The 20,859-nt window shown below is 40.0% G+C and overlaps 1 protein-coding gene across 5 annotated transcripts in view; it reads left to right on the forward strand.

Annotated features, from left to right (window-relative positions):
- The window catches only part of LOC139937405 (histone-lysine N-methyltransferase 2C-like), a 65,102-nt gene that overhangs the window by 17,540 nt on the left and 26,703 nt on the right, over positions 1 to 20,859 (forward strand). For 3 of the 5 annotated variants that reach the window (XM_071932532.1, XM_071932535.1, XM_071932534.1), the window contains 19 exons: positions 93 to 233; positions 813 to 950; positions 1,711 to 1,836; positions 2,352 to 2,456; positions 3,567 to 3,748; positions 4,740 to 4,904; positions 5,960 to 6,129; positions 8,380 to 8,589; positions 9,270 to 9,398; positions 10,433 to 10,567; positions 11,745 to 11,857; positions 12,317 to 12,532; positions 13,447 to 13,561; positions 13,981 to 14,112; positions 14,628 to 14,741; positions 15,708 to 15,858; positions 16,964 to 17,163; positions 18,440 to 18,513; positions 20,078 to 20,128. In XM_071932532.1, coding sequence (XP_071788633.1) covers positions 93 to 233; positions 813 to 950; positions 1,711 to 1,836; positions 2,352 to 2,456; positions 3,567 to 3,748; positions 4,740 to 4,904; positions 5,960 to 6,129; positions 8,380 to 8,589; positions 9,270 to 9,398; positions 10,433 to 10,567; positions 11,745 to 11,857; positions 12,317 to 12,532; positions 13,447 to 13,561; positions 13,981 to 14,112; positions 14,628 to 14,741; positions 15,708 to 15,858; positions 16,964 to 17,163; positions 18,440 to 18,513; positions 20,078 to 20,128 — 2,667 coding nt within the window. The remainder of the gene's footprint in view (positions 1 to 92; positions 234 to 812; positions 951 to 1,710; positions 1,837 to 2,351; positions 2,457 to 3,566; positions 3,749 to 4,739; positions 4,905 to 5,959; positions 6,130 to 8,379; positions 8,590 to 9,269; positions 9,399 to 10,432; positions 10,568 to 11,744; positions 11,858 to 12,316; positions 12,533 to 13,446; positions 13,562 to 13,980; positions 14,113 to 14,627; positions 14,742 to 15,707; positions 15,859 to 16,963; positions 17,164 to 18,439; positions 18,514 to 20,077; positions 20,129 to 20,859) is intronic. The other 2 variants (XM_071932536.1, XM_071932537.1) reach the window with 2 other exon arrangements.

Raw genomic sequence — 20,859 nt, forward strand, 5'->3', positions numbered from 1 at the left:
AATGTCTTATATTATATACAAATCTCCAATGCTCGTTACCAAGTAAGGTTTTATTCTAACATTCAATCCACTCCTACTTTTTACAAATGCAGGACTTTGCACCGATCAGTAGAAAAAACAGTTCATCAACAAGCCACGCCCACTGGCCCCACGCAGGAGGCGGGAAGCCTCTTGATAAACTCAGCCAGCTGGGACCCTTTGGTCGTAAGAAATTTGGAGTCGGAAGACCACGGGTAAGATTTTGGTTAATTTTATAATAAAAAGGTTCGGTCATGTCATCTTGTGGTCTCTATGTATTTCAGCGAAAAAGAAAGTGGTAATATATTATTTAAACCTTTATAGACTGTTCATTTTAGTATAACCATCACCAACTGCCTTGACTTTGCTATTAATAATGATTCTTGAAATGATTCTTTAAGCGCACTAAGCCGAGCACAAGAACAATCTCTGCCCTCAATCAAAAGTACCCATTTCCCCCTGGGTGAAGAGAAGTGTCTTGCTCAAGGACACAAGTGACGTGACCGGGATTCGAACCCGCACCTTGATGACTCAGCAACCAGACCTTGAGTCTGATGCACTAACAGGGAGAAAATAATCCTCTAAATGGTATCAACAAATATCTTTCCTAAATTTCTTGCGTCGTCCATAAATGTAAATGCAATGACAGTTTGATAAGAGAACTTGTGATCCCGTTTCTTGACAGAATCTCTTCAAATCACAAGTGATCAATTTGGAGCTGTCACAAATTGTTGGTTGTTTCTAATCTAAACTCTACTACCATTTATCACGCTTCCTTTTTCTCCACCCTCTAGGGAAGGGGCGGGTTTGTTGGAAGGAAGAGGGGTCGTCATAGTGCGGGGGCCAAGCGAGGGCCTAAACCGAAGAACAAACTCAGCGCACTCTTACCCTCCTCACAGGTAATACCGCAAACACTCAAGGCCAGGCGATATGTGAGCATAAATAATTTTATTTTTCGTTGGGTTGTGGTGATGGGATTTCATTAACAGTTTGATTGACAGGCATGACATTCTTCCTAATTTAGTATGATTTCTGACTGTTTGGCCCTTGGAGAAAAAAAAATCTGAAATATTGTGATGAAATATCCTGAAAGTCTATTTAAGCCTTTACTGTGTGTGCATGAAGTCAGCCCTTGTACTTGATAAAATGTACCTGCCGTCGATTTCACAAAACTCTTCCTAACTTGGGATTAATCTTATGAGTTAGGACGAGTCCCAATCCTGCACTGTAGCATGCAGACCTTAAGATTAATCCTAAGTTAGGACGAACTCGAGATAAGACGAGTCCTAAGTCTTTGTGAAATCGACGGCTGCTTTTTTCCAAGGACCAAACATCGTGCCTGAATTGAATTGAATTGTGTAGTCTAGTCTAGTTGTATAGTGGAAATCTGACTAATGGGAATGGGAAGTTTGTACAGTATGGTGCGCAAAGGAAGAAACCCTTGTTTTACACAAATTTTCAGAGGACTAATATTTAGGAAATTTTAATGGTGTTTGATGAAAAAATTGATTGCAAATGCATGTTTTGTGTCAGAGATATGCAGTCTTTAAAGGAGCTAGATAATCTCGCCACACCTTTTGACATGAATGATACTAATTCATTGTGTTATTTAATCGTAGCTTAATTTGAGACCAACGCATATGTACTTATATCTTTCTTACCAAGATGTTCACTCATTGTTTGCCTTTTCAGAGTAACCTATCCTTCACAGTAGATAACAGCGTAGAGAAGAAGGCCAGTAAGGATGATGAAGAAGATACTACAATGCACACCACGGTCGTTCTCTTCTCATCCAGTGATCGCTTCACTAGCACACAGGTTCGTTGACCCCTCAACAGTCATGAAGCGCTTTATTTAAAATGGGACTCTAAGTCAAATTAAGTTTTATGATGCCAGGCATCCAAACACTAGTTGAGAATACTGCAAGCCAGTCAATCTTACATTCTTCATTAGCCTAATGGATTTTCCCTGACTCTTTGTGTCAAATACTAATTTGAGCAGATGTCATTCTATGGACATGGCCGAGGTAGAATCATCTCATTTTGTGATATTCTGTCCAAGATGGTTTCCTCAATGCCCAGTGTTTATGGATGGGTAGTGTTTCTAATCTTGTTGAATATGTATTGGGAGATCATGGGTCGATTTTACAAAGGTAGTCCTAACTAAGAACTAGTCCTAAGAGTTTTGAAAAACTTGAGGCTAGTCCTAAGTAAGCATTGTCCTAAGTTAAGACAAGTAACTCATTCTAACTCGAGATATGCCTAGTCTTAACTTATGTGAAATCTGCCCCTGTAAATGTAACTTAACTGGAGTAATATGATATTTTCTTTCAGGACATGTGTGTGAGTTGTGGTAGTTTTGGTTTGGGGCCAGAGGGTCGTCTCTTGACGTGTTCACAGTGTGGACAATGCTATCATCCATACTGTGTCAACATAAAGGTAGGATCTTCACACAACAATGTTTTTCCCTTTTTTTAATCAGGTTTTGAATCGATTTCCAAAGCCCCCTCCCTCCGCAGATAATCTTTAAAGGCAGTGGACACTGTTGGTAATTACTCAAAATATTTATCATCATAAAACCTTTCTTGATTACGAGTAATGGGGATAGATGGATGGTATAAAACATTGTGAGAAACAGCTCCCTCTGAAGTGACGTTGTTTTTGAGAAAGAAGTAATTTTCCATGAATTTGATTTCGAGACCAAGTTTAGAACTTGAGGTCTCGAAATCAAGCATCAGAAAGCACACAACTTCTTGTGACAAGGGTGTTTTTTTCTTTCATGATTATCTCGCAAATTCGACGACTGATTGAGCTCAAATTTTCATAGGTATGTTATTTTATGCATATGTCGAGATACACCAACTGTGAAGACTAATCTTTGACAATTACCAATAGTGTCCACTGTCTTTAAGGTTATTAGATAGTAAACAAACTGTTAACGGTCTGACGTTTCAACCCAGCAGAGTCTTTCTCAAAGGCTAAATGATAAACACAGCTCCCACTAAAGTGTACTAGTGTAACAAAAGCAGCGAAGTATGAGGCCTTAATTACCATGTAAATGTTGGATACAATTTGTTGCATGGACACTGTACCCGCTTTTTAGACCGGTCAAGATGTGGTATGTTAGAGATACAAAAGGTTGTTTCTTGAGATACGACCTTGTTGCCCGGAACGTGTTCACAACTAATGACATTTGTTGTTAATGGCCTGTATCTTTTAAGTTATTTTGGGTTCAAAATTGTAACTTAAACATTTCATTCAGACAATATTGAACTCAATTTCACAAACAAATTTTGTATACGACCTGACACAATGAAATGGTTCTTATATTCATTTTGGTTTTCCCCATATACACCGATGTGTGTTAGCACTGTAGGTCATGGGTTCGAATCCCACCCGAGTGACATGCCTGTGATTTTTTTTCTTCACAGAACTCAAGAAGGTACTGAGTAAACAGTGCTAACACATTGGTGTTTATGGGTAAAACAAAGTGAATATTCTTTTTCCCCGATGCAAATTTAACATCTATGAAATGTTTCTTATTCCTAGATCACCAAGGTTGTTCTATCCAAGGGATGGCGGTGTCTGGACTGTACGGTCTGCGAGGGGTGCGGTAAAGCCAGCGATGAAGCCAGACTCTTACTGTGTGACGATTGCGACATCAGCTACCACACCTACTGCCTGGAGCCTCCTCTACTCACAGTACCGAAGGGCGGATGGAAATGCAAATGGTAAACATTGTTCTGTTGTTTCTGGAAATGAAACTGAGGATGCTTTATAAGTTAACTTAATCACTGTAGCTTGCAAGCCTGAGGGAAACCTGTAAACAAGGGTGTTTGCTTTGTGAACTATACACTGGGGTAAACCCCTACTCTTCTACAATATGTGTTCTAGCTTGGAAGCCCGAGGAAACCTGTTAACCAGGGTGTTTGCTATGTGCACCAGAAGCATTAGGGTCACCCCCCTACTCTTCCATGATAAGAGTTCTTGAAAGCTTGTAAGCCTGAGAAAACCTGCATACAAGGCTGCTTGCTACATGTATGTGAACCAGAAACACAGGGGTAAACCCCTACACTCCAGAAATAAGTATTCTGGTTTTTTTTACGCACACTACCAATCCTAGTACACGGTACCTACAACTTAATAACCCATCCTAAGGACAAGGCAGTAATTGTGAAGTACCTTATTGACCCATTTCACCTGACGTCGTCATCAGAAAAATCTTGAATGCACCATGCTGGTGGGCAATTTCACTGTGCGTATTTATATTTAACTCTATGCTGCGTGTTATGCAGTCAGGTGTGCATTTTAGGCGACGCGGCGTTAATACACGTAAACCTAACTGCCCACCAACATGGTGAGCGTGGCATTGGTCGCCACGTGTGATGCGCGTGAAAGGGGTCAATTCCATGACAAAAGTGCCGTGACCGGGACTCCACCTCACACTCTGCAGATTAGTAACACCAGCAGAGCTTGATTAAAAATAAAGTCAATCTGAGAATTTTTTTCTACAAAATAATGTTCATTCTTCCTGCATGAATGTAACCTCTCCATATTTTTTACATTATCTCAACAACGATACCACCTTTTGAGATGAACCTTTCACAGGGCAGCAATATGGTATATTATCTAGATTAATATAGGGTTTGAACAATCGAACAGTTCCAAAAACCTTTACTGTACTTTGCCTTTAACCCATTTATTTGATCTCGTCATGTCCAGGTGTGTATGTTGTCTGCACTGTGGGTCTACCACGCCAGGCACGCAGTGTGAATGGATGAATAACTACACTCAGTGCGGTCCATGTGCAAGTCTCGTCCAGTGCCATGTCTGTCTCCTCATGTACGTAGATATGGAACTCATCTGCCGCTGCTCACACTGCGAAAGGTAAGCTTTGTTTGAATAGTAACGATCACGGGATGATGACAATAATGGCCAGGGATGTGATTTCTTTGTTTCTAAACAGGAAGTCTGTTTTGTCCCTTCAGCTTGACTTAAGTTCCTTGTTTCCAGGGGCCATAGCTCCATTAACAGGCCATCTAATTCAGAAAGTCAAGGCTTTATCAATCCCACTTTTTAGCCTGCCTTATGAAGTAATTAATTACTTGTTCTCCCTCTTCCCACATTTGATCTTGTCTTTTGTGTTTCCATCTTCTTGTGGTCAAACCACAAACTCCCTCAGTCTCCTGACGATGACTAGAGCAAGCTAGTCGAAACGTTGAGACCAATTTAAGAACTGACTACATGTAAGTGTTAGTACAGTTAATCACGATCCTATCAGCTAAAGTAGTAGGTAGTCCCAGCCTATTTTCTATAACATCCGCCTGGGTAATAGTTTAAAAGCAGAAAAGTTCTTTTCAGAATTGAGAAGTATCCTGAACCCCCGAACATCTATTTCGCGGTAGTAGAATAAAGCATGCAAGACAGTTCTCTAAGAACAAACTCTACCTGGCAAGTAGATACACACATGGTGTTACCGCAAACCAAATATACATTGATACCTCACCATGCAATGCCTCAAATCCTATATCTCTCAGTCTCTCTCTATCGATGTATTTCCACTTTACTGCTTATGTTACTTTTCATGTGTTTGTGGTGTTGACATTTAGCCTTCCAGTGTCGAAACGTCAGACCATAAAAACTTTGATTTACAGCATGCAAAAGAAAGATAGCATGTTCGTTTATGCCGGTATCTCCTTGAGTCGGGCTACGTCCCAGAGCTTAGATCTCAAGGGATTTTCTCAGGATCCTTGCTGTTCCCAAAGGAGCCGCCTCCTGCAGCAAATCTACCCCAAGACTTTTCCCAATGTCTACAAGATGTTTCCCCAGTGCTTTCAGAATGGTGCCAAGCGCTCCAACCGCCACGGAGCAGACTTTCACTTTCACCTGCCAAAGCTATTATTAATAGTTATATTATTCATCTTAATTTTGTGCCTTTACAGATGGTTACATGCGGCCTGCGATGGCATGGAAACAGAGGAAGAAGTGGAGAGAATCCTCGACAAGGGCTACGTCTGTCTGATGTGTCGTCCCCACACCAAGCTGCCCGAACCTGTATTAGCAATAGAAAACATCCAACCCCTAGTTCCTGTTACCAAATCAACTGAAATCCGTAAGAGCATTTTGAGTTTTTTTGTCTTCTCTCTTTTCGGGTGTGTGTGCCTTTTTTGCGTGAGCCTGTTTTAGTGGTTTGAGATAGGGTGGGAAGGGAGTTATTGATGCAGGCATGATATTCATCAGATTTTTTTATTTTTTGTTTGTTCTTGGGAAAAGTCAAAAAAAGTTGTGATTGAATCATAGAGCTATATATATTGACTAGAGCGCTATTGAGTAGCCTGAAAAGTCTATTTGTACAGCCCTTATACTCAATGAAATGTTCCTACTTCTGAAGACGATCTGAGCATACTGATCGAAATGTTTTTTTCAGAACCACTACTACTCAAAAGAGATTTGCCCAAGGTGTTACCACAAACCTCACTTAATTACTTTGTTTTTCCAAGGACCAAATATCATGCCTGTTGATGTAATATGTTGTGATGCATGGAGCTATATTGTTTGAAGGAGCATCTAAGAAATAGCTTATTAGGGATTAATTGAGATCTGATTATTTTATAGGCTTTTTCAGAATTTTTGTTGCATTTTTATTATTTTTTATTATTATGCTTTGTCATCTCATAGTTATCATTTTCATCTCGTACATCATATCTTTCATTGCATGACATTCTGTGATCAGGAACATCTACATAAATTTTTGTAAAATACAACTCTTGGACAAGTTAAACCTCTGGGAAAACAACCAGTGTGAACAGCGTTCTCAAACGAATCCCCAATTTTTGCCCTGTACCAGGATAAGGATTTCATATTGCTATCCATTCCAAGTGAGAAACAACTCTCAACTCCAAATAATAATAATAATAATTGTGGCTTCTTATATAGTGCACATGTCCGTCGCCCAGAGACGCTCCTGGCGCTGTAACATACAGTATTTCCTGCCAGATGTGGGGCTACGTTTGAATTATGAGACCTAATTCTGATAGCACCGTAATGTTTTTACAAGGTGCTATGGCGCAATTTGCTGCTTATCGGACCAGAAACACCGTAGCGAACCCCTTCTCTTTGCGATAAGTGCACTGGGTTCTTTTGCATGCGCTATATAACACATGGGACCAACGGCTTAACGTCCCATCCGAAGGACGAGGCAATGGTTAAGTGTCTTGCTTAAAGACACAAGTGGGGATTCGAACCCACACTCTGCTGATCAGAAACACCAGAGTTTGAATTCGGTGCCCTTAATCGCTCGGCCACGACACTTCCAAATCTTGTTGAATACTTCAAATTTTGTTTCCATTAAAATACGTAGTATTTAGACAGTGGTGTACCTGTAGTAAACATTTCCTTAGTACCTTAACTTTAGACTGCTTAGAGCTTTTAGAAATTTGAGGGTTACTTTTTCCTTTTGCCGACTTGGATATGTCAGATTGCCATTTAGTTTTTCAGTATTGAAGGCATTTGAAATGAACTGAAGACAGACTTGAGCCTGATGCCTCCAAATTACTAAACTCACTGAGCTAGTCAAAGCTGCCCAATTTGTGCCCCTGCCCCAGTACTTCAGGGTGACACTGAAGGCAATTTCCTCTTTCTCCTGGTGTCCGTTGAAATAATCAAGTAAGACTTGACATATCCCTCATTGAGGTTCCCTTTACTATTCGCCAAAAAAACGACTATGGAGCATCGAAGGCGCAAGATGGGGGACTGGGCCTGAAACGTGAAATGTACACTGGACGCCATTTCAGTAAGCAACTCTTTTGATGTAACAATAGATCAGTGCAGATAATCACCATCGCTATCAATAATCTAACAAAATATTTGCTTGCTGAAATGGCACCCTTGCATATTTCCTGTTCCAAGAATAGATAGAGCTTCAGTTCCCCATTTTGCGTCTTCAGCGCTCTAAGAATCTTTGGTAAAAAAAATACCCTGCCCTTGTCAAGTGTGGTGAAATGTTCAAATTGTCATTTGCTGTGACATGAGAGAGTCAAACCGATGCTGTTAAAGCTGCTCCGTGCATGTTGCTGCATGAATTTTTATAAGTGGATCTGATGAAGTTGACCTTAGGGCACAAAAACAAGACTTTTAAGAAACATTTTGTATACTCATGCGATATACCAGGCCTGTAAGACCTTTTAGATAAAAGTGTGTATACTCGCAGGATTTTTAGTGAACTTTCCCGTGTTTTGAGGGTTTGTTTTTTGGCCTGGCTGGTACTGTAATCTGGAGGTGTTTAGGCTCAAGTCCCCACTTCAGTAGAATTTCCTTCTTTTAACGCGGGTCCTTTTTCGCGTTCTCTTTGTTGGCCATGCAGAGTCCACTCCCAAGCAGTTCTCTGTCGAGGGTGTGTCCCTGACCGAGTCCGGGTTCAGACATTTCACTAGTCTGTCGTCCAAGAAGTCGCACAGCCGACGCCCCTCTCTTAAATCCGGCAGCCTGGCCATTCTGCAGAGCCTGGCTGACCCCAACTCTGAGATCTCAGTCCTTGCCGAGAAGGAGTACAGTGGGGGCAACATTCACAAAGGTATTCTGGTAGCCAGTCTATCCACTCTTGGAATTTTTTTCGTTCACTAGAATAGATCAATCCTTCAGCCCTGTCTAGCAGTAGTTAGTCTCGCCACAGAAATAACATAGCGATATAGGTCATATCTGTGAAACTCAATCTGAACTTTTTTTCTTTTTTTTTAACTCGTCCTAAAAACTTATTAGTTTGTTACATTTTTGCAGACAACTTATTGTTTCGTCAAAACGTGTTTGTCTTAATGTCGTCGTCTCTCCATAAATATTCATCATGTCTCATCCGATCACAGTTTGTTTATTTGCTTGTGGAGTTGTTTGAGTATCTGTGCGTGAATATTTCGTCACAATGTCCTTGTGAAAATGTGGTGTACTTTTTTTTTTTTTTGACAACCCAGTTTATGTTGAAACTGAATCGTTGAAAAATTGTTTGTAAAACTAAGTCAGAAATGTTTGTCACTTAGTTGTATCCATAACTTTGGGTGAGGTCAACATTGGACACCTTTTTTCAGGCCTCCATTTACCCTCATTTTCTGATGCTTAAATATTGAGTCTAAATCATTTTGTTGAGTGTATGTAGATAAGGGGGAAACCCTGATTTGGCATTAGTGATAAATGCCGGGATTTGAATAAATGCCGGGAAATCAAAGCAATCTGTCAGTATCAAGTCATGCTCTCACCTTGCAGAAATAAAAGAGAAGAGTCGAGAAAGAACGAAATCGGAGAGCAAGGAGGGAAAGCACCATCATCACCATCACCATCACCACCACCACGAAAAGGACAAGAAGAAAAAGCACCGCAGCGCCTACAAACTAGGTACGTTGAGCCTTTCATAGTTACAGTTTCGAAACTGGACATCTAACATGACAAGATTTCCATCTATTGAGTCTTTTGAGTGTCCATGTCCAACCGTTGATTTCACCAAACTCTTCCTTAGGATTAATCTTAGTACGTAGGACGAGTTCAGTTCCGTATCCAAATACGTAGGACCCATTGAACCCATCCTAGATTATTGAATTTGTTTCTCCCTGTTGTGTTGAAAGAAATTCTATAGACCTTATGCATTGACCTCATCCAGCCGCCATCTTAGACATGTTAGAGGTAAAACGGTGACGAAACAATCAAAACGCACAGATTTGTGCGCAGCGCACAGGATTGGCCAATGAACAACCTCCTTTTGACCTCTAGGTGATGGCGTCCTACTGAAATGATGTCATGTGCATAAGGTCTATCTATCTCCCTGATTGTTGTACACAATCTTATTGATTGTAAAGTGCAAATATCGGCAGCTCAGCATGTGAAATTCTCTTTTGTAAAGTTGTTGACTCTGAAAATAATAGATTGGTTGTTCTCAACATTTCGACCTAGTTGTCGTCAAGCAGCTCGTGATGATAGTTTTTTAATTTTTTTTTTAGTGTCTAGATAATCCAAATCAAATTGAAATACTTGAAGATTAGTTCCCTTAAAGGGAAGGTACACGTTTGGTAATTGTCAAAGACCAGTCTTCTCACTTGGTGTATTCCAACATAAGTATAAAATAACAAGCCTGTGAAAATTTGGGCTCAGATGGTCATCGAAGTTGTGAGAAAATGATGAAAGAAAAACACTCTTGTTTGACGAGTTTGTGTGCATTCAGACAGGAATAAAAGACTTCTAGCTAGAAGTCTGTTATTATTTTAGTGAGAAAATACCTCTTTCTCCAAAAATACGTTACTTCAGTGGGAGTCGTTTCCCACAATGTTTTATACTATCAAGAGCTCCCTTTAACAGGAAATTAATAACAAACAATGTTGAAGGTTTGAAAGAATCTCTCAAATTGATAATAATTTGCATGTGTCTGTTTTTAAAAGGTGTGGGTGGTTTCACAGTTCGGCCTGTCACCAAGTTTGGCTACAATCAAGTGGGTCGTGCTGCGTATAGCAGGAGCATGTCTGAGGGCGCTATTCAGAAACATCACCCTGAAGCTTTGGAAGCAAACACAGAAAGTAAGAAATATGTTTATTTATTCATTCTAGCAATTCTTGTTCCTGTTTATGTTAGGCCGAGTGAATAAAAAAACATGTTTCACATCCGGGTTTTTCAAAAGGAGTAAGAGGGGCTTTTTATTTTTTATTTTTTATTTCAAGATGGCCGCCATTCTTTGTTAAAATGTCAAATATCCATTGTTTTTTCTACTGCTGAAATACACAAAACATAAATGAAACAATTTAGTCGAGACATTCAGACAAGACATTCAGATTGTTTTTGCTGAGATCATTTAAAATAACCCTATTTTAAAAAAAAAAAAAAAAAGAAGAAAATGTGCATTAAAAAAGAAAAAAAAAAAAAAAAAAAGGAGGCGGCCTTTAAAAAGGAAGGGGGGGGACGCTAAACATGTTTCTTTTTTTACTTGGCCTTATATTTGTCTGTCCCCAGGCATCCTAACCCAAGCCTCGGCTCCAGTTGATGCCTCCATACTTAATTGTTCTCTGCCTTGTAAAATAGCATTGTTTATTGTTTACTCCTTTCAACAATAGTGTTTGTACTGTGTTCATGAAGTATGGAAATAAATGTAAAAGATTGAATTGATTTGAGTTAAAGCTTTGAAACTTCTTCACTGCTCACTTTTGGACATACAACCATCTAGTTCTTAAAGTACTATTTAAAATTTCAACTTTAAACACATGTGATGTTTCTAGCCTTTTCTCACTGATTAAAATTGCATCATCATTTACATGTACGTGTTTGTAAATTCTTGTATAAGTAATTTTTATTTGACTATTTTAGGCGACTTGAGCACTCTAAGAATGGAAGTGTGCGCGTTACAACTTTTGTCATGATGAACAAAATTCTGTTGGCAATTTCCTACCTGTTTTTGTTTACAATCACCAAGTTGCTACTCTGCTGTGTCTGAACTTCTTAGGTTTGCAGTGACACGGCTTAAGAAATCTCTTTTGTGAGTAGTGGTTGCTCTGAGAACAGCCAGTTTCTGCTTGATGTTTCATCCAGAGGACGGTCAGAGCACACTGACCGAAACATCAAGCATTACAAACCAGCTCCTCTCATAGCCACAATTACTCACAAAAGAGATTTCTTACAAGGTGTCACTGCAAACCTTACTTAAACTTACCACACATGGCCTTAAGTTTTATCAAACTTTGATAAATATTTACCCCCTTCCAGGTGAGCGGAGTAGTTTGGTGAGTCCCACGGACATTCCCGGTAACTTTGAGAAGAAGAAGAGAAGACGGAGGAAGAAGTCAAATCTTCAGAACAGCTTTCCCTCTTATCTCCAGGTAACGTCAGCCGTGTCATTTCTCAAGATTGTCCCTGATTTTAGGGTTTCTTAAAACAAAATTCCTTGAGTTTTACGGATTTCTGAAAGAAAGCAAAGGTCTTTTAAAGCCTTGTTCAAAAGACTTGCTCCGTAATTTAACTTAGCTTTCTCTTCCGACTCCACTGCTCGTCTTCAGTTCTCGCTTGTTTTCTTTAAATGCTAGGAAATTTTTGCTAGGAAATATGCACTCTATAAGAAGTCTGTATTATTCTCAAGAAGACAGTCATCAGATCAGCTCTCTTCAGAGCCATCACTACTTACAAAAGAGATTTGTACATGGTGTCACCCCAAACTTACCGTACTTAGTTATTTTCCACTATGCACTAGCCTTAGGTCTTATCTCAACTCTTTATCATTATCATTACTAAAACTTAACTTCAACTGTTATTAAAACTGTGTTGATTTGTTTGATATACAGGAGGCTTTTTTCGGCAAAACCCTGCTAGACTCTAGCCGGAGAAAAGACGGCTTGGAGATTTCCGATGATGACAGTCGGCCTCACATCGCCAAGAAGGAGCCAGAGGGGGCTGCAAGCCTGAAGAGCCCCACGACCAAAGCCTCATCGAGCACCTCAGCAGAGCTGTTACATGGAAGTCATCAAGCTCACCATAACACCACAAACTCTGGGACAGAGGTAAATATTAGGATGAGGGGGTTGGAAGGTGCTGGTTCTTTGTTGAGACATGTGGAGAAATGTTGGGGGTTGAGGGGTTGAGTAGAGATAGTATATCTGTGTACCATTCACATTGATTAGGAATTGTCATGTTTTTTTTTCAGTTTTAAAGTCCTTCTCTCTCTCTCTCTCTCTCTCTCTCTCTCTCTCTCTCTCTCTCTCTCTCTCTCTCTCTCTCTCTCTCTCTCTCTCTCGTGTGTCGACCGAGGTCGGAATTATGTTGAGGCTTGCCCATCCCTGTCTATCAAAGTCCTTAAAAAAAATTTAATCACAAAATGTTGCTTAGCAGATTTCTCTGATGAGCAAAATATGAGTGGGTCCCAAGTTGCAACAATGTAAACTTTTTGGAATTTTGACTGGAAACAATTGCTGCTTAGTAACATTTTTTTCTGTGCTCAGCAATTTGTGTGCTTACAGGCTTTTTCAAAATGGGCCCAACATGAGAAGGTGGTCAAATCTTGAGACTATGGGCAGTTTGGTACAATCGTGCACGACCGGCATCTCAAAATGGTTAACTACTACTGAGGTCGGAATCATGTTGAGGCTCGCCCATTCCTTCCTATCAAAGTCCTTAAAAAAAATTTAATCACAAAATGTTGCTTAGCAGATTTCTCTGATGAGCAAAATATGAGTGGGTCCCAAGTTGCAACAATGTAAACTTTTTGGAATTGTGACTGGAAATCATTTCTGCTTAGTAACATTTTTTCTGTGCTCAGCAAATTTGTGTGCTTACAGGCTTTTTCAAAATGGGCCCAACATGAGAAGGTGGTCAAATCTTGAGACTATGGGCAGTTTGGTACAATCGTGCACGGCCGGCATGATTTCTCAAAATGGTTAACTACTCCTAGTAACAGTTGATTTAATTTTGTCTTCAGTCTCATCATGTGGAAGGAGGAGATCTTGGCACCAGTGATGACCCGCTGAACTTCTTACCTCAGGAGGAATTCCTAGGCATCATCCTTGGCGATGGACTCGGCAAGAACGGAGAAAGTAAGCATTTTCTTGCCAATAATACCTACAACGTTAATTTTGGTTTTTACCCTTACACTGATGTGCGTTAGCACTGTATGGTGGAATCAGTACTTTCCTGAGTTCTGTGGGGAAAAACAAAATTTTCCCTTCTTATTTACCCTGGGGAAACCTCTCAGTGAAACACTGTTTTTCTGAGGTGCCCAGCAACTACATACACATAAAAATTTTAAACATACAACTTTCACAATTTCGTTTGGATGCCTAAACCGTGTCCTAGTTGGTGGCTACAGCTGTGGCGATTAAAGGATTTCTGCGTCGCCATTTAGTGAAGTATATTTGCGTACTTTTTTTGCACAATTGGTCAAATATCAACATATCAAATTTGAGGTAGGGTAAGGTTCAGTGTTAAATGATTTTTGATTTGCTATCGGTGCCAGGTCTTGACATTGACGCCATTGAGGAGCCTACCCAGCAGTCTGGAGACCACGCAGAAGGTGCGCAACCAACCAGTACCAATGCAGAGCTGGACTCTATCTTAAGCTCCAACTTGGGACACATGGTCCCAGATGGTAAGTGGACATATTTCTTTTACCCTCCAATGGACAGAAAGTGGAGAATTTAACCTTGTCCGTATCCAAAGTGTTTTTGGCTGGGAATAAAAATCTAGTAAAAAGGGGATCAAAACCATTGTACACACCAGCGGCAAAAAAGGGGGAAGTCTTGTGCGCATTTTAATCAAGGGTGCTTGCTACATGTATGTGAACCAAAAACCCAGGGGTGAAACCCGACTCTTCCAAGAAAAGTGTTCTGGGTTCTTTTCATACATTACCAATAAGGTGCTCAAGTGTCATGACCAGAACTTGAACCCACACTCTGCTGATCAGAAGCACCAGAGCTTGAGTCCGGTACTCTTAACCGACACGCCACCTTTGGTTAGAAAAGTAGGCAAAATGTTGTGCATACAGCAGATGCGCACACGTGTGACTTATTGACTTACCAATTGGATAGCATTGGGAAGGGTTCTGCGGAAAGTGTAAAACGTTTGAGTGAGTAAATTTTAATTTTTTTTGTTTTGCAATTTCAGATCTCGCCCACATCGACGGCAAAGAAGTGGAGGATTTATTCTCAGGGGTGTTGAGTCCGACTGAGCATGGGGTGACCATGTCCACACAGTCATCAATGACAGCCTCTATCGCAGGTCAGTGCTCTCACAAACAACCAATGGGCCCCTGGAATGTTATCAGAGCGTTGGAAAGTCGAGTTTGTCTCTGAACAGGGCCCAATTTCATAGAGCTGCTTAAGCACAAAATTTTGCTTAAGCACAAAATTTTGCTTAAGCAAAAAAATCCTTGCTTAGTAAAATCAGATTACCGGCCAAGACTCCACTCAATTGGTACATGTATGCTAAGTAAAAACCAGCTAAATACCACTCACAAGCAGTGTATTTTGCATGATATTTTGGCCAGTAATATGTGTAAAATAAACGATCTATTTTCGTGCTCAAGCAAATTTTTTGCTTAAGCAGCTCTATGAAATTGGCCCCTGGGCTCAATTTCATAGGGCTGCATAAGCATAAAACTAAGCTAAGCACAAAACGATACCACTCAAATGTTACCAGCTAAAAAACTATGCCAAGCGTACCATTGTGTCAGTGGCAGGCCTTGAACTTCGCTCTTGAATGGGCATGGCAATTGTTTTCTTAATGTGGGAAAATGTAAGTTTGTATTGGAACCTTGGGCAACACGGCAAAAGTACAGGGCACCACGGCAATTGCTGTGGGTGTTGTGGGTTATTTCCAGACCCAAACTTGTAATTTTTTGCTAAGTTGACAAAATGATGAAATAACACTCTGCTTGAATGAAAATGTCACAGTTAATGCAAATGTTGTTTGTTGTTTTTTAATCAAAATTGCTGTCTATGCCAACCTATGCAGATTGTTATCAACAATAGAAAGGTGTATAGACCTTTATCATGCTGCCTCCATCTTGGTCATGTTCCTCGTATCGAACAACAATAATGAATGATAATCATCATTTTGCAAATAGGAACCAGACTAGTTTGTTCGGTTTGGTAACATTGATGTCAATGGGAGAAATTCAAGATGGCTGCACCATGATAAAGGTCTATTGCAATCCTAATGGAGTATGATTTTTTTGTACCTCAGGTGCAGATGGAGTTATGGGTCCCCCGATGCACCATGCTGGAGGTCACATGATGTCACACCCAGCTAGGCGTGTCCCAAGCAGCCTCCCCATGCCTCTACTCCAGTCACACCTCACACAGAATGCCAGAGGACAGCAACCTGGAATGGCAAGGTACTGATCAGACTTTTTCGTTTTCCCGGCACCGCCACCATATTGTGTCATGATCCTTGTATTCTGTCCAATGGTGAAATAATATTACACAGTTTTTATGTAATGCTTGATCACACCTGAGGGGGTCTGAAAGCCCTTGGTATTTCAAACTCTGATGCGATGCGGGTATCCGTTTTATCGGAGTATAATATATCCAGATCCAGAGATAGTGAAAACTGATTCTCATGTTATCAAACAGGTACCAGACTAATATTTAACCATTTCACCTTAGTTTTGTTAAAACATTGACCTGAATGACTCCCCCCCCCCATTGCATTGTCATAACAAATAACTGTAGTTACTAAATTATGTTCTGTTGGTAGCTAGCCACCCTATCATGAAATGAATGATAATAGCACTCTTAGTGTTTTGTTAGCATCAAAACAGTTTATACGTAAAACTTTGCAGAAAGTTGTTCTCATCATGATTCTGGTCCTGTAGCAAATACTTTTGGTCCAGTGATCGTGTTGAACTACTAGCCCTGTGGTCTTGTTAATTTTGACCCATTTTGAAAGACACTAGACACTATTGGTAATTGTCAAAGACCAGTCTTCTAACTTGGTGTATCTCAACTTATGCATAAAATGACAAGCCTGTGAAAATTTGAGCTCAATTGGTCGTCGATGTTGCGAGTAAATAATGAAAGAAACAACACCCTTGTCACACGAAGTTGTGTGCTTTCAGATGCCTGATTTCGAGACCTCAAAATCTAGTTCTGAGGTCTCGAAATCAAATTCGCTGAAAATTACTTTCTTTTTCGAAAACTATGTCACTTTAGAGGGAGCCGTTTCTCACATTATTTTATACTATCAACAGCTCCCCATTACTCGTTATCAAGTAAGCTTTTGTGCTAATAATTATTTTGAGTAATTACCAATAGTGTCCAGTGCCTTTAATTGTGTGCAATCCTCAAGTCCAAATTTCTTTTTCTGCTCGTGGTTTTTATTGTTTGGTTGTACAATTTAGTAGTATTGTTAAGTACTGTAAGTTTTTTAGCCTTAGCTAATTTTTATCCACTATAAATTAAGAATAAATGAAATAAATAATTTTTTTTATGTCTCAACAGTCCACCATTCAGCCCAGACTTTGCAGAGCCCCCAAGCCCCTGGCAGGCCGGAGGAGGAGACGTTGACGGCGAGACCCTGTCCTACAACCAACGTAACATCAAGAAATGGGAGAAGGACGAACCCCTAGGTCCCCTCGCTACCATCTCGCCGGTACTCTACGCTAACCTCAACTTCCCTGACCTCAAGAAGGAATACCCAGGTATTCATAATAGTGGTTTCTTATAAAGCGCCCAAATCCGTCACTCAATGTCGTCAGTATTTTCATTCAGTATTTTCCTGTAAGGCCAAGTAAAAAAATAAACATGTTAAGCGTCCCCGCCCGCTTCCTTTTTAAAGGCCGCCTCCTTTTTTATTTTATTTTTTATTTTAATTTTTTTTATGCACATTTTTTTATTTATTTTATTTTTATTTTTTAAATAGGGTTATTTTAAATGATCTCAGCAAAAACAATCTGAATGTCTTGTCTGGATGCCTCGACTAAATTGTTTCATTTATGTTTTGTGTATTTCAGCAGTAGAGAAAACAATGGATATTTGACATTTTAACAAAGAATGAATTTTGAAATAAAAAATAAAAAGCCCCTCTTCCTCCTTTTTTTGAAAAACCCGGACGTGAAACATGTTTCTTTGGTTTAACTTGGCCTAAGGTATTGTGAATTTTGAAGTATGAGACCAGGGGGCGATTTCACAAAGAGTTAGGACTAGTCCTAACTTAGGACTAGTCCTAAGAGATATCAAAAACGTACAGCTAGTCCTAAGTTAGGACTAGTAACTCGTCCTAACTCAAGATAAGACTAGTCCTAACTCTTTGTGAAATCCACCCCAATTCCTTCACAATGCACCGTGTAATGGTTTTCAAGGTGCTGTGGGGCAATGTGCAGCCAATCAAACTAGGAACCTTGGGGCAAACCCCTTCTCTTTTTGATCAGATCAGTGGGTTCTTTTACATGCATTACACAGTACAAGTGAAAAGTGTCACGACTTGGACTCAAACCCACACTATGCTGAACAGAAACATTGGAGCTTTGAGTCTGGTGCTCTTATCCGTTCAGCCACAAGATCTGAAACGATCCAAAATATTTGAGAAGGCTGAAATAGTTTTCTTTCAGAAAGAAACAAAATTCTAATTTTACAGTGTTGGGGAAAACAATCCAGAAACTAAGGTTTGAAGCAACACTGTACCATTATTATTCTCATGAATTGTGGTTCTGAAAAGAGCTAGCTTGGTCAAATTTCATGGCTCTACTTACCAGGATGTCTGTGCTTACCGCCCTCAGACTAGCATGCTTCACAGGTCGCCAATACTGTAGAATAACTGCTAAGCAGTGCCAAGAAGTGGTGGTTTAAAAGCTTTTAGCTATTTAACTAAGTTTACCAAGTCAGTTTCTGTTGTGGTTTATTACTTGATATTAGAAATAACTAGTAGACTAACTACCCTACTAATCACCCTACTAATCTCTTTTTCTTTCCAATCAGATTGGCCGTCTCGAGCCAAACAGATCGCGAAACTCTGGAGGCGGGTTACGACATTGGACCGGCAGCCATATTTGGTGAGTCAATCCACCTCAGTTCCCCCTCTTTTCCTGAATGGAAGAGTCCCCATTTGAAGTGTAACTCATTCACTCATCTGTTAACACCACACCCCCATATCACAAATGAAATAGGTCCGGAATGATCAAGAATTTATGCCCACAGGCTCCGGGGTAGACTAGGCTGGTATTCCTGTCTACCAGTCAAGTCTTTTGTGTGTTTGCTGCCAGTCACACCTTTTGAAACTTTGAGCATTTACTTTGCATTTGTTTTGTTGTCTCCTATCATTGTGCAGTGTGATCATGCACAAAAAAGGGAATTCCCCTAAGATCGCAGCATTACAATGAAGAAAAAAACTGTTGAAAACTTTCTTGTTGTATTCTTTTTATTGTTTGCACACTTCACCACTGCAATGAAATCTCAAGTCACTTGCCTTAAGTTTTTGCTTTTTTTATGCTGCTATCTATAGTTTTTTCTTATTTTTAGAACGGAACCGCTGTGATTGTGCTCCACTAGCTAGATTTGATGGAAATGAATTCCATAATCACCAATTAATACCTCGCTAAACAATCGTATTCACGCATGGTTTGGTATTTCTTGAACTTGTCTTGAAAAAAAAACAAAAAAAAACAAAAAACATCTTCATTGATGTGTCAACTGAATCAATAGATCAATTGATGTATGGCTTCAGTTTTAACAATGAGTACGTTTTCTTGTTTTCTAAAATTCTGTCATGATGTTATCGTTCGTCTCATACTTCAATCTCCGAACAAATTTTTCCCTCTTGTGCCTTCTGAAAAGTCATCCATTTGGAAGATATTTCTCAACCTGTTTCCCTAACCTATTATCGTTTTGACTGTTTCTCAAGGTGCTATTTTGATCCCCTTTTTGTGAAAAGCCAAAACAATTTTGGTAAAGCAAGAAACACTCTAAAAGACTATGTTACCACCATGGTCAAGTGGTTAGACTGCATGACCTGCAATCACAAGGTTGTAGGTTCGAAACCAGCCAAGCTTACTACTAATTTCACAACGACTAGAATAAGTTTTGTCGTCTAGTTACTGAATCACAGTTAACTGATTTGTGTAGTTCATAATCATAGACATTAAACCAATGTTTGTATGAGAGAGATTGGCTGTTGCCATCTTGGCGTTTATATCCCCTTTTGGGAGCTTTGCCCACTTCCCTTGTTGGGAAGATCATCTGAACAAACAGACAGACAAACAAACAAACAAACCACCAACAAATCAACTGAAAATATCTTTGTTATCCGTTCTGAAAGAAACTGACTGGTCTTAAAACCACACACCCCCTGTGGAAAACTTGGAACATTCCACGGCCATTGAGCTGTTAGAAATCGTTAAAATTTATCAAAGGAGTTTTTAAAGAGGGTTAGCTAGCAAAAGCAACTCAATCAAACCAGAAAAGACCCTAAAATGATTCCTTAGGTATTGATTGATATTATTTGTTTTGGCTGTCCATGCCCCTCTGCGAGCATTGCACTATGCGTGAGAGAGAGAGTTTTTTGCCGCACTGCATGCCCATCTTGACTATGCTTTGCATGTTGCCTGTCCGTTATTACAGCAAAGAGCCAGAGAGAACAGGGCCACGCAGAGACTCAAAGACGCCCAGAAGGTAGGTCAAACCCTTATAGGTCGGTTTATAGTCGGTCGCACGATGGTCGCGCGATGGAAATCATGACGCGCGATCATAAAAAAAACACAGTTTATAGGCCTCAGCGATGACTACTAACCGTGTTTTTTTTAGGATCGAGCGTCAAGATTTCCATCGCGCGACCGTCTATAAATCGGCCTTATCTCACATCAGTTCCAATGTTGACAACATACCCAGGCCTGAGCCAAACTTCATGGCTCTGCTTACCGCCGATTTCTGCGCTTATGATCACCATTCTCTGCTTGCAAGCACCGAATTTCTGCGCTAGCCTTGTAAGCATAGAATGCCTAGTAACGTGGAGTACGTATGCGCACAAGCTAAAGTTCCCCGTTTACTCTGAAATACACTTGATGTACATTGTAAGCGCAGAATTCCCAGCTTCAATAAGCGCTGATTCTTTTCCAGAGCCATGAAATTGGGCCCAGTTGACCTCACATGGGCTTTAAAATAAAAGTCTTGTGGAATGTATGTCATTTTTTAAAATAAAATTGGTTTCAAGTGATGAAACAAGGGCGCTTTGGGTAAATATTCTTAAGTTTATGCCAATTTTGGGCTGTGTATATAGCAAAAAGCCTAATCCACGCAAATTACTGGAGTGTATTTTTGGAAAACTGTCATGACGGCCCGTTATAGCCACACGTAAAGGGGTTTGAAATGTTGAAATATTTTTCATTTAGCATTAGTTCAAACAC

This window comes from Asterias amurensis, chromosome 5 (genome assembly GCF_032118995.1).
Source record: "Asterias amurensis chromosome 5, ASM3211899v1".
NCBI classification, from domain to species: Eukaryota; Metazoa; Echinodermata; class Asteroidea; order Forcipulatida; family Asteriidae; genus Asterias; species Asterias amurensis.